General features: G+C 36.6%; 2 protein-coding genes across 2 annotated transcripts in view; both read right to left on the bottom strand.

Annotated features, from left to right (window-relative positions):
* Positions 1 to 913: 913 nt before the first annotated feature.
* Positions 914 to 1,335, bottom strand: LOC127189544 (60S ribosomal protein L35-like). Its single transcript, XM_051146467.1, has one exon. It carries the CDS (start codon positions 1,286 to 1,288, stop codon positions 917 to 919), a length of 372 nt encoding a protein of 123 aa, XP_051002424.1. The 5' UTR covers positions 1,289 to 1,335; the 3' UTR covers positions 914 to 916.
* Positions 1,336 to 3,576: 2,241 nt separating this feature from the next.
* The window catches only part of LOC127189885 (cytochrome P450 2C37-like), a 51,378-nt gene continuing 40,982 nt past the window's right edge, over positions 3,577 to 13,972 (bottom strand). Inside the window, exons 8-9 of the mRNA XM_051146953.1 lie at positions 5,789 to 5,930; positions 3,577 to 4,030 (exon numbers count right to left, since the gene is read on the bottom strand). Of these exons, the coding sequence (XP_051002910.1) occupies positions 3,849 to 4,030; positions 5,789 to 5,930 (324 nt within the window). The 3' untranslated portion in view covers positions 3,577 to 3,848. The remainder of the gene's footprint in view (positions 4,031 to 5,788; positions 5,931 to 13,972) is intronic.

Genomic DNA, 13,972 nt, shown 5'->3' with positions numbered 1-13,972 from the left:
AGTATAAATTGAAATAGGGAATAGTGAGCCCTTGAGCAGTTCTTTCACTGTTCAGGATTTTTTATCTATCCTAAAATATTTTTGTTTTTCCATATGAAGTTGATAATTGTCTTTTCAAGGTAGAAAATTGTGTTGAATTTTTGATGGGGATTACATTGAATCTGGAGATTGCTTTTAGTAGACTGGGTGTTTTCTATGTTAATTCTACAGATTTATGGGCATGGGACATCTTTCCATTTTCTGATATCTTCTTCAATATCTTTCTTCCAATACTTGAAGTTTTGTTTTTGTTCTTTTTCATGTTGTGTTATAATAGAAGTCTTTCACTTGCTTGGTTAGAGTTTACCCCATTTTATATAATTTGAGGTTATTTTGAAAAGTTATACTTCCCTGGTTTCTATCTCATTCTGTTTGTCAATAGTATACAGGAGGGCAACTGATTTTTTGTGAGTTAAATTTATACTCAGTTAATTAGCTCAAAGTATTTATCAACTGTAATAGTTCTTAGGTTAATTTTTTTGAGTCACATATGTATATGATCTTATCGTTTTTCAAAGAAAGATATTTTTACTTCTTCCTTTTGTATTTGTATTGATTTGATCTCCTTCAGCTGTATTATTCTAAGACTTAAAATACTATATTGAAGAGATATATATGGACAACATTGTCTTGTTCCTGAGTTTAGTAAAATTGCTTTGAGTTTAGGCTGATGTTGCCTGGCTAGATGCTTGCTATAAATTGCATTAATTATGCTTAGGTATCCCTAATAACTCCTGTATACTAATCAGTATGATCTGTATGGGACTTTTTTCATGAAGGAGTGTGGAATTTTGTCAAAGGCATTTCTTCATCTATTGAGATCTAGTGTTTGTTTGTTTTTTTTGCCAAGCCTCGCACTTTATTGTCGCTGCCCTCCTCAGGCCTTGACTGCGTACTTGCGCAGCGGGTACAGCCGCTCTTTCCGCTGCTGCTTCTTGGTCTTCAGCTTCTCCTCGTGCTTGGTGAGCCGGTGGAGCATGGCTCTAGTCTTCTTAGGCCGCAGGTCCAGAGGCTTGTACTTCTTGCCCTTGTAGAATTTCCTGAGGTTTTCTTTTTGAGTCTGGTTAATGACAGTGAGGACGCGGGCAATGGATTTGCGGACGACTCGTATCTTGGAGAGCTTGGATGCGGCGCCGCCGGTCACCTTGGCGACCCGAAGCTGAGACAGCTCCACCTTCAGATCGTCCAGTTGTTTCAGCAGCTCCTCCTTCTTCTTGCCGCGCAGGTCCCGAGCCTTAATCTTGGCCATGGCTGCGCTGCTCACCGCGGAGGCCGCCAGGTACGAGAGAAAGAGGAAGGGGCCTGTTTTTTTTTCTTTTAGCTTAGATAATTATTGATTTTTGTATATTGAGTCATCTGTGAATCTGAAATGAGATCTAGTTGAACACATAAGTGGTGCATGATCATTTTGATGTGCTCTTGCATTTTGTTTACCTATATTTCATGCAGTATTTTTGCATCTCTATTCATAAGGGAAAATGGTCTGTTGTTCACTTTCTTTGTTGAGATCTCATATGGTTTGTTTATCAGGGAAACTGTAGCCTTATAAAATGAATGGGGACATATTCCCTCTGTTTCTGCTTTGTGGAATAATTTGAGGAGTATTGGTGTTAATTCTTCTTTGAAAGTCTGGTAGAAATCTGCAATAAAACAATATGACCCTGAACATGTTTTGCTTAGGAGACTTTCACTGACTGCTTCTATTTCATTAGGGTTTGTATCTACTTACATTGTTCATCTGATATTGATTTATGCTTGTTAAGTGATACCCATCAAGAAAAGTATATATTTCTTTTATGTTTTCCAATTTGGTAGAGTATCAATTTTTAATGTATGTCCCCAGGAGTCTCTGTATTTCCTTCATGTATGTTGTTATCTTCCCCTTTTGTTTTTGTTTTTGTTTGTTTGTTTGTTTGTTTGTTTTTGGTTTGGATTCTGCCTTTCAGTTAATTCGCATAAGGGTTTATGTATTTTGTTTATCTCCTTAAAGAACCCACTTTTTGTTTCATTCATTCTTTTATTGTTCTCTTTCTATTTTATTGATTTTTAGCCCTAAGTTTTATTATTTCTTACCTTCTATTCCTCTTGGATATGATTAATTATTTTACTATAGATCTTTCAGGTATGCTATTAAGTTTATCTCTCCTTTCCCTTTTTAAATGTAGGTACTTGGTGCTTTGATATTACCTCTTAGGACTGCTTTCATTGTTCCCCATAAGTTTGGGTATGCTTTGTATTCATTTTAATTCATTTTAATTAAATTCCTTTTACTCCACTTCTCTCCAAAAGCAGTAATCCCTCTTAACTGCTTTCTTATTCCTCTGATCTGAAGTTTTTATACATTTTAGTACTAAATCAAATAAATATTATATCCTATTTTATGTTTTAAGTATTTTGAAGGCTTTAGTTTTAGATCCTTTAGTAGAAAAAAAATCTAATTGTATAAAATTTAAATATTTCAATCCAATTTTACAAAGAAACATACTTTATACCATTTTCGTTTAGCATAGATTGCACAGTTTTTGTAAATACATGCCTGTGCACTGACACATGTGTGATGACGTATGTCTGCATTTGTCACTACTATAATGGCTAAATGAGGACAAGCAAAGTGGCTTCCTTTGAAAGTGACAGAAAGGGCTTGTGAGTGATGTAACTTCTCATTTAATAATTTTCAATGGTATGGAAAGGGAATATGGTAATCATAAAATAATAGAGAACTGATATGTCCTGTTACTGTTATTCTTGCTAGAAAGAAGAGAGGCACTTAGAGACATGGTAAACAATAGGGAAACATGCTGAAGTTTAAGCTGGAAGAAACAAGTCAAAACATATTTTAAGTGTTTATATTTTATTCTGGGTAATAGAAAGGCAGGAAATGGCCTCTACCCTGCATGTGTATTCCACCTGTGTTTATCTACAGTGAGCAGCTGTTCCCAGACATTGTTTATCTGTTTCAAATGTAAATACTTTCAGTAACTCTAGGTGATTTCCAGCCAATAAACTTTCTTACACAATCTTTTCTGTACCTTCTCTTTCCAAGTAAAACTATAGGCCTATGCTTATGAGCATGACAACACATGTGTATGTACAGTAGCCTGTGTGTTATGAGTGCATGTGCATGAGCATGTTTATGGCAAAGGTCAATTGTTGCTGCTGTTTCTTAGGAAATCTCTACCTTGATTTTGTCTAGACCCAGGGATGCTTCTGGCTCAGCCTTCCACTCTGGTAAAAGTAATATTTACTGCCACTTCTGACCTGTAAATGTGCATTGGATACAGACTCATGTACTTAGGAATGCATGGTAAAAACGCTACTTCCTGAAAATCTCAATAGCTCTCACTCTTTACATTCTCTATGTTTCTTGTTATGTGGACCAACAGTACCTTCAGGATCTCTTTTTTTTTTTTTTTTTTTCTTTTTGATGTGAGTTAAAACAAAGTCTATGTGAACAAGAATACAAACTAAAAATGAAATATTATTCACAACACATAAAAGATACCCACATGATTGTAAATTATTATATGGCAATACTTTATTTTACATAGAAGCTACATTAACTACTTAGGTTTGGATGCATGTGAGTACAAGAAATGGTAGCAAGGTTACAGAAAGTAGACTGGCGGATATATTCAGGCAATGACTTCAGAGACTTCAAAATGTAGAACTGTAGATATCCCTGACCAATGACAGAATGAAAGTTGTGAGAAGAGGGAAGAACTCAGTGACCCTGCTAAGAAAGTGGTAAATGTAGACTTTGTGTATAATTTTAGAAGACAACATAGCAAGAGCCATGCATATGATGGTTATTAGATAGGAATGAAGCAGAGCTGGAAAGGGGGAGGAACTGAAGCCAATCCACAAAGCACTGGGGTTGTATCAATGTCCTTCGGATGAACCAGAGATTTCAGTTTGAAGTTCTGTAAAATGGTGGTCAGAAATAGAAACAACTCCATGCGGGCCAGTCCCTCTCCTGCACACATCCGTTTTCCTAGGGGAGAAAAGAGTCAAAGATGTTAACTATGCTATGCTCATAAGTGTAAATCTGAGGCACCCTATGTTTGTAACTGGTACAAATGTGCAAAAGAAAACTGTTGAGTAATTGGATGGGTGGTCAGGTGGGTGAGTGAGTGAGAGAAAAATTACTTGAGCAAATATATGAAGATAGGAAATGTTTACTTCCCTGCTACAATATATCTTAAGGAATATATTGGAGAAGACAGATCACCCAACAAAAACTAAACATAGAAATGATGTATGACATCATAAATCAAATAGAAATAACAGAAATTTACAGAACATTTACCCACCACCAGCATCCACAATTACTAAAATGTATGCTTTCTCAGCATCTCTTGAAACCTTTTCAATATTGACCACATACTTGGATACAAAGCATTATTAAGAGATATTTTTAAAAATTAAAGCAACACCTACATCTAGTAAGCAGCCTACCTCACTGCCTCAGATTAAAGCTGGGTATCAATAACAGCAAAAACAAGAGGTTTACAAATTCATGGAAGTACAACAAGGTACTACTAAATAAATTAATAACTCAATGTGTGTATGGTGTGTGAATGGGCAGAGTAAGTATGCAAAAGTTATTTGTCTACACAGTCTGGAAGACTGCTACAGATCACCTGGAGCTGGAACAATAGGTGGTTGTGAGCTGCCTAAGGTGGATGCTGGGCATTGTACTCAGGTTCATGGCAAAAGCAACAAGTTTTTTTAGTTCATAAACTTACTAGCTTTGTAAACATGACAAACATCTGCCAAAATTGTAGTAAGGACTAGGAATGTTCTCACAAGGTCTTACCCCTTCCTGAGGAGCTACTGACAACTGGTGGCTACCCATACAGAGAAAACTATTCTCATCATGGATGCAGTTCCATTGGCATGCTCCAAAGGAGTCACTTAACTCATACAATAGCAGCACACCATGCATTCCGTGAGACCGAAAAACAAAAAGTGTAAGAAGTTGAGGGAAGGAATGGTTGAGGGCAGGGTTGGGGATATGTGATGACTGGGTTGAAATACAGTGGTAGTTTTTATCAAAAGACATTGTATACATATTTTAAACTCAAACAATTCAAAATGGAGTTTAAAATTGCATTTGTCTCCCCCCCCCCATTCTCTATTACTTACGCCCTTTGAGACAGATTAAAGTCATCAATTAGAATGCTGACTTATTTTTATGTTTAGCAATTGAGTTATCTGAGAGCAAATATGAGTGGCTTTCTCCCAACAGCCCTCTTCCACAGACATGTGTAATGATCTCTAACCATACGTCCAACTATGTCAACATATGTATCCATCTGTTTTCTTGAGTGGTCTTATGCCTATTGGAGTATTTGTGAAACTTATGTATAGCTGAGCCTGGAGAATGGTGATGCAGCAAAGGCATAAAGACAAATTATGACAGAGTCTTTACCTAATGGTTCATTATCAAAGGCTATATGACCTTTACTCTCTAGGATAATGTCTTTAGTGTCTACAAGATATACATAAATAAAGAAGGCAATTAGTGCAAATGCTAGCTTTCTTTACTTGAGTGAAATGTGTGAACAAGTTGAACTTCAATATTTGTTTCTAATAGGGAAAAGGTGTTGCTATAAAAGACAATACATGGGCATTGGGAGTCATGCTACAGATGATGCGCAAATTACAAAACTACAGGATTTTTTGGATTTACTGTAAAGTTCCCATGGATTGTCATATCACTAAAGCCATGAAAATGAGTTTCTATTACCTGTTGAGAAAGGCACAAAGTGGTCACTTTTCTTAAAGTTTCCTTTCGCATCTAAAAAGTGTCCAGGGTCAAACATCTCTGGATGGGGGAATTCCTTGCTGTCATGCAGTACTGATGACAATGAAGTTAATATTTTTGTTCCCTGCAAACAACACAAACAGCAACACCAAGGTACAAAGATATTATGAAAAGAATACGTAAAAAAAAAAAAAAGAGAAATAACCTTATGCACCTTCTGCTCCATAAAAAAGTTAGAGTACAAAAAAAGAACAGGGATATAAGAGAGAAGTATGAGACCAGTCATAGTGATGAGGCTAAATAGTCTCCAGGAACATGTGAAGCCAGTACTTTGGTATTTGGTGATAATGCTCCTGAGTTTGTTCTTCTTTTGCTCTGCTTTGAGCATGTATATCTCACCATCTGCTGCTCTAGTTCATTGCCTTGTTTTCAATAGTCACATAGATCATAGCACTAAATGGAGAGCTGTGTTGTATGTGGAAGAAACAAGAAATCATTCACGAAGGTAAAAAAAAAAAAGTTTAAAATGACAAATATCCCTTGTTTTCTCTCATGGACATAATTCAGATATAGATGTAGATCTTACTTGTCATAAAACAGAATGTACTTTCATATATAGAATCTATGTAAACACACACCAACAGGAAAGAGATCGTGTGGAGAGGGAAGGGAACTAATGGGATGGGATAGGAAACTGTAGAGCTCACAATTTGAATATTTTACTTAAGGGTGGCTATGTCATAATACACATGTTCTATGATAGATGATTGATAGATAAATAGATAGATGATAGATAGATAGATAGATAGATAGATAGATAGATAGATGATAGAGAGATACATAAGGCTTAAGGATGCATGGTTATGGTTGTTGCTGGTTCTTCCATGTTTCTTTCAAATAATACACAAACATATCCTGAATAATTCTAAAATTTTTATGGACTGGTATGTGTTTCAGGATATTTGATCACCCTGTGAAGCCTCAGAACGTGTACTGGAAAAAACTATTTCTCATTGTGTGTGTCTCAGCCCTAGCACACACATTTAACCCAAGAACTTTCTGCTTATTGTAAGCAGGTAGTTATGGTATGGCTCAGCCCTAGAATACACTTTTAATCTAAGAACCTTCTGTAAACAGGCTTAAATAAAGTCACCATAGATCAAGAGGTGAAGCAAACAATCAGTTGAAATAGAATGAACATAGGAAAAGATAGAGAATGAGAGAAAGTACAGAGGACAGATAGAGAGAAGTAAGTAAGTAAGAAGTGGGGATATTCAGTTTGCAGTGCTTTTTAACAACAATATAGAAAAGGGACTTTTCCCTTCTGGGATACCAGCTTAGTAAGAAGTGCATCTTGATGATTTATCTGCTTCTCTGAGCCAGTAGGCTTTTACTCCAGCCTCTGGTTCCTGAGTCCTTATTAGTAAAATTCAAACATTGTGAATTTTGTTTAAAAACGCAATTTTGCACTCCAATGCATGGCATGACCACACAGACAAGAGAATTAACACTAGCTTCAGACAAACTGAAAAGTTATTAGATTTGGTAAGTCACCTGACAAGTCCTCAAGGAAAGAGGTAAGAGTGGAAAATACACTAATACAAGTTTCTAGGACCATGTGTGGTGCTACTTTAGATGGCTTTAACTGTAAACAAAAAATGAAGGGCCAAATGACTTAACTGAAATTGGCTCAATATCAATTATGATTATTATCTGTTGAGAGTTGGTTTGATAATATATATTCTGATGATAATTACTGGCTCCCAAGATCTAGTTGCACATTCTCACATATACCTATCCTTGTGCAAGCTTTGCCTAAGAAATTATTTCTGTTTGACCAATAAAAAGCTGATACCTGGGCTGGGCCAGAGGAAGGTTCATAGGCTTTTGGAAAGAAGCAGAGAGTTATTGGAGGAAAAAAGAAGTAGAGCTGCTATGATGGGTTAGCATGGAGAGGGCCACATGTCCAGACTGGCATGGATAGAAGAATGCAGCCCACATGAAGAAGAACATTAGCAAGTATTTTGGAATTATGGATGGGAGGTATCCCAGATATAAATTATTGGAGCAGATGCAGTGGTATGGGGGTTTGGTAGGTAAAAATAGGTTAAGAGGTGGTATCTGCCATACTCCAGGTAAAACAAAGCTATTCTAAAATCTATCAGGTGTCTGTGTCTTTATTGATTGTAATAGTGAGTTAGATAATACTGCTATAATAACTATAAGCTTAATAATAAGCATCATTAGGCCATAATTTTAAAACAACAGAACAATGATCATTTAAGTATTTCATATTTTATCCTAAAGAGCCACAGTGCCTTTCTATACCTGATGAATAAAAAATGATTTAGAGATACAGGTAAAATAAAAATATTAAAAGTGGATTGGTAAAATACAAGTCTTAGAAAGACATATAAATAATATAAGAAAAATACTTAGACACAGACAGAGGAATTTAGACAAGAACCTACTGCACCACCTCCTGATGAAACAGAAAGGGCCAGCCCAACTTTCTTAGAAAACCAACTTTAATCTATCCAGCCACCATACAAATACTACCAGCGGATGAGAGGCACCCCCAAGATTGTGAAGAAGATAAATGCAATCCTATAGACATATTAGATTTGAGATGATTTTAGGAAGGGATTATTTCATATAGTATGCATTCACCCTATGTCAATCAACTATTAAATTTATGGGCAATTCATAATAGAATTATCCCCCAAGAGTGGAAAGATTTGGCAGCAGCAATATTAGAAGCTGGTACCCAGTTGCAAGACAAACACAGTAGGAAGAGAAAGCTATGACCGTAGAAGAGTGACATAAGGTTATAGGTATAAATATTTCCAAGATCAGTTGCTAGGTGAAGGGCAATATGTTGAGTTGCAATGGCAGCTTGAATTTGATAATCACATCTTGGTGTTATGTAATTTATCAGCTTTAATTGGGGTGTACCAAGACCTCCAGTACAAGGTAATGATGAAATTAATCAGCTATTAATAGGATATGTGCTCGAAGTTTCACTATTTCAAAAAAAAACATCACTTTAACAGTAAAGGTTTGAAGAAAGATTTTTCTATCACTTGGTAATAAGCCAAGGAAATTCCAAGGCAATGTACTACTTGCTCTTTGTATAAACAAACTCCCTTACCTACAGAAAGTAAGCCAAAAGGTACACAAAGAAATAAAATTTGGCAAATGGATGTTTTTCGTTTTGCATACCTCAGATGTGCTTAATAGATTATGGGCCTCAAATCTTTTGGAGATCTGCTGAATAAAGATTTTAAAAGGTTTAAGTTTCCTACCATTCTTAAAAGTAACCTTTTAGGTCTCCAGTAAGATGATGGGGCCCCACAATGACTAAATCACCTGGATTGTGGAGTGATAGGGGAAAAGGTAGATTATTGAATCTACTCTTAAACTATAAAGTGCCTTTAAAGAGAAATTGGACACATCGCACATAAGTATATTAATGACACAACTGGAAGCCCTAGAAAAAAAGAAGCAGAAACAACCAAAAGGAGTAGACTTCTGGAAATAATCAAACTCAGGGCTGATATTAACAAATTAGAAACTAAGAAAACAGTCCAAAGAATCAACAAAATCAAAAGCTGGTTCTTTGAGAAAATCAACAAGATAGACAAACCATTAGTCAAACTAACTAAAAGACAGAGAGACAGTATTGAAATCAACAAAATCAGAAATGAAAAGGGAGACATAACAACAGACACTGAAGAAATACAAAGAATCCTAAGATCCTACTTTGAAGGCATATATGCCACGAAATTGGAAAATCTAAGGGAAATGGATGATTTTCCTGATCAATTTCACTTGCCTAAGTTGAGTGAAGAACAGATAAACAAGCTAAATAATCCCATTTCCCCTACAGAAATAGAAGCAATCATTGACAGTCTCCTAACCAAAAAAAGCCCAGGGCCAGATGGTTTCAGTGCAGAATTCTACCAGACCTTCAAGGGTGAGCTAATACCGATACTATTCAAGCTACTCCAAAAGATAGAAATGGATGGAAAATTACCAAATTCATTCTATGAGGTCATAGTCACATTGATACCTAAACCTCACAAAGACTCAACAAAGAAAGAGAATTTCAGACCAATTTCTCTTATGAACATCAATGCAAAAATACTAAATAAAATACAAATACAAGAACACATCAAAGATGTTATTCATCATGACCAAGTAGGCTTCATTCCAGGCAAGCAGGGATGGTTTAATATAAGGAAATCCATCAATGTAATCCACTATATAAACAAACTGAAAATAAAAAAACCGCATGATCATCACCTTAGATGCAGAGAAAGCATTTGATAAATTGTAACACCCATTCATGTTTAAAGTTTTAGAGAGATCGGGGTTCCAAGGCACTTTCCTCAATATTATAAAGGCTATATACAGCAAGCCAATAGCCAAAAGTAAATGGAGAGATACTCAAGGAAATTCCTCTAAAATCGGGAACAAGGCAAGGCTGTCCACTCTCTCCATATCTCTTCAATACAGGACTCGATGTTGTAGCCAGAGCAATAAGACAACAAAAGGAGATCAAGGGTATCCAAATGGAAAAGGAGGAAGTCAAATTATCCCTATTTGCAGATGATATGATAGTGTACATAAGGGACCCTCAAAGTTCCACCAGAGAGCCCCTAAAGCTGATAAACACCTTCAGCGAATTGGCTGGATACAGATTTAACTCCAAAAAGTCTATAGCCTTCCTATACACAAATGAGAAGTTTGCAGAGGAAGAAATTAGGAAAACCACACCCTTCACATAAACCACAAGCAATATAAAATATCTAGGAGCTACTCTAACTAAGCAAGTGAAGGATTTGTTTGAAAAATTTTCAAAACTCTGAAGAAAGAGATTAAAGATGACCTGAAAAGATGGACTGATCTTCCTTTCTCATGGATCGGGAGAATTAACATAGTAAAAATGGCCATCCTACCAAAATTAATCTACAGATTCAATGCAATCCCTATCAAAATACCTACACAAGTTTTTAAAGACATTCAAAGTTCAATTCTGAACTTCATATGGAAAAACAAAACAAAACAAAAAAAACCCAGAATAGCTAAAACAATCTTGTACAATAAAAGTTCCTCCGGAGGAATCTCCATACCTGATATCAAACTGTACTATAAAGCAATGGTAATTAAAACAGCATGGTACTGGCACAGCAACAGGCTGGATGATCAGTGGAATCGAATCGAAGACCCAGATATGAATCCACACACATATGGTCACTTGATTTTTGACAAAGAAGCCAAATCCATTCAATGGAAAAAGGATAGCATCTTCAACAAATGGTGCTGGTCTAACTGGAGGTCTATATGTAAAAAATGCAACTGGACCCATATTTGTCACCTTGCACAAAACTCAAATCCTAGTGGATCAAATACCTCAACATAAAACCAGAGACACTAAGTCACTTAGAAGAAAAATGTGGGGAAGAGCCTGGAACATATTGGCACAGGAGACAACTTCCTGAACAGAACAACAACAGCCGAGGCCTTAAGGTCAACAATTAATAAATGGGACCTCATGAGGCTGAGAAGCTTCTGTAAGGCAGGAGACACTGTCAAGAGAAAAAAGCGACAGCCTACAGACTGGGAAAAAATCTTCACCAACCCTACATCTGACAAAGGTCTAATATCCAAAATATATATATATTAAAAAAAACTTGAGAAATTAAACACCACCAAACCAAATAACCCAATTGAGAGATGGAGCTTGGAACTAAACAGAGAAATCTCAACAGAGGAATATCAAATGGCTGAGAAATATTTAAAGAAATGCTCAACCTTCTTAGTCATCAGGGAAATACAAATTAAAACAACTCTGAGATTCCATCTTACACCCATCAGATTGGCTAAGATAAAAAAATTCAAGTATACCACATGCTGGGGAGGATGTGGAGAGAGAGGAACACTCCTTCATTGCCAGTGGGAATGCAAACTTGTACAGCCACTTTGGAAATCTATCTGGTGCTATCTCAGAAAAATGGGAATAGGGCTTCCTCAAGACCCAGCTATTCCACTTCTTGGAATATACCCAGAAGATGCTCCAGCACACAACAAGAAACTTGGCTCAACCATGTTCATAGCAGCTTTATTCATAATAGCCAGATTATGGAAACCGCCTAAGTGTCCCTCAGTAGAAGAATGGATAAAGAAACTGTGGTACATATACACTATGGAATCCTACTCAGTTATTAAAAACAAAGAATTCCTGAAATTTGTGGACAAATGGATTGAGCTAGAAATGATCATAATGAATGAGTTAACCCAGAAGCAGAAAGACTCAAATGGTATATACTCACTTATATCTGCATACTAGCCCAAGGGGCATGTCCCATGAAAGCCTTCACTTACCAGGAAACTGGAACAGAGGGGAGGACATTCTATTTGGACTCTACATGAGAGAAGCATGGGAGAATAGCAAAGTAGAGGGATCCAGAGGGTCCTAGAAACCTACAAGTAGAACATTATAATAGGTAGATTTGTGCCCAGGGGTCCCACTCAAACTATGGCACCAGCCAAGGACAATACATGCCGTAAACTTCAAATCTCTACCCCAATCTAGCCAATGGACAGGACATTCTCCACAGTTGAGTGGAGAGTGGGGAATGAATTTCACACGTACTCTGGTGCTTCATATTTGACCATGTCCCCTGAATGGGGAGACCTGGTGGTACTCAGAGGAAGAATAGCAGGCTACCAAGAAGAGACTTGATACCCTATGAGCATATAAATGGGCAGGGAGTCCCCCTCAGGCACAGTCATAGGGGAGGGGAGTAGGAGGAAAATGGGAGGGAGGGAACAATGGGAGCATACAAGGGATGGGATAAACATTGAGATGTAACAAGAATAAATTAATAAAAAAAGAAAACAAAAAAAAAGAAATTCAGTTTGACATGTTTGCTACAGATTGTTTCTAAAGAGAAAAATATACCTATGTGCATTAAAACTTGAATAAAAAAAGGAAATGCCAAATCCTAAAAGTCCCTGACACAGAACATCCAAGAAATCAAGGACACCATGAAAATATGAAACCTGAGACTAATAGGCAGTGAGGAAAGAGAAGATGCCTGACTCCATGGCCCAGAAAATATCTTCAACAGAATCATAGAAGAAAATTTTACCAATCTGAAGAAGGAGATGCATATGAACATACAAGAGGCCTACAAAACACCAAATAGAATAGACCAGAAAAGAAATTTTTCCCACCCATAATAAAAACACAAAATATACAGAACAAAGAAAAATATTAAAAGCGGCAAGAGAAAAAGGCAGAGTAACATACACTGACAAACCTATCAGAATTAAACCAAACTTTTCAGCAGAGACTATGAAATCTAGAAGGGCCTGGAGAGAGGTCCTGCAAACCCTAGGGGACCAAAGATGCCAGGCCAGACTACTAAACGCAGTGAAACTATCAATAACCATTGATGGAGAAACAAACTATTCCATGAGAGAAACAAATTCAAACAGAACCTATCTACAAATCCAGCTTTACAGAAATTACTAGAAAGAAAACACCTAACAGAGATGAAGTACAACCAAAACTACACAGGGAATTGATAACTACATCATTGCAAAATCACAACCTCACAATCTCTCGAGCGTAACAAACATCAAAATGAAGGGACTTAACAGTCACTGGTCATTAATATCTCTCAACATCAATGGTCTCAGTTCTCCAATGAAAAGACACAGACTAACTGAGTGGATGCATAAACAAGACCCAACATTCTTCTGCATTCAAGAAACACATCTTTCCCTCAAGAACAGACATTACCTTAGGGTAAATGCTGGAAAAATATTCCAAGCTAATGGTCGCAAGAAGCAAGCTGGTGTAGCCATTATAATATCTAATTAAATAGACTTTCAACCAAAATTAATCAAAAGGGATAAGGAAGGACACTTCATAGTCATCAAGGGTAAAATCAACCAAGATAACATCACAATTCTGAACATCTATGCTTCAAATACAAGGGCACCTGCATTTGTAAAAGAACTATTAACAAAGCTTAAACCACTCACCAATCCCAACACATTAATAGTGGGAGATTACAACACCCCATTTTCACTGAAGGATAGGTCATTGAAACAGAGACTAAGATGAGAAATAACATGTTGATAACTAAACTT

The sequence above is a fragment of the Acomys russatus genome, chromosome 5 (assembly GCF_903995435.1).
Source record: "Acomys russatus chromosome 5, mAcoRus1.1, whole genome shotgun sequence".
NCBI lineage: Eukaryota > Metazoa > Chordata > Mammalia > Rodentia > Muridae > Acomys > Acomys russatus.
The sequence above is the reverse complement of the archived record's forward strand: the minus strand, read 5'-3'. Positions and strand labels throughout refer to the sequence as shown.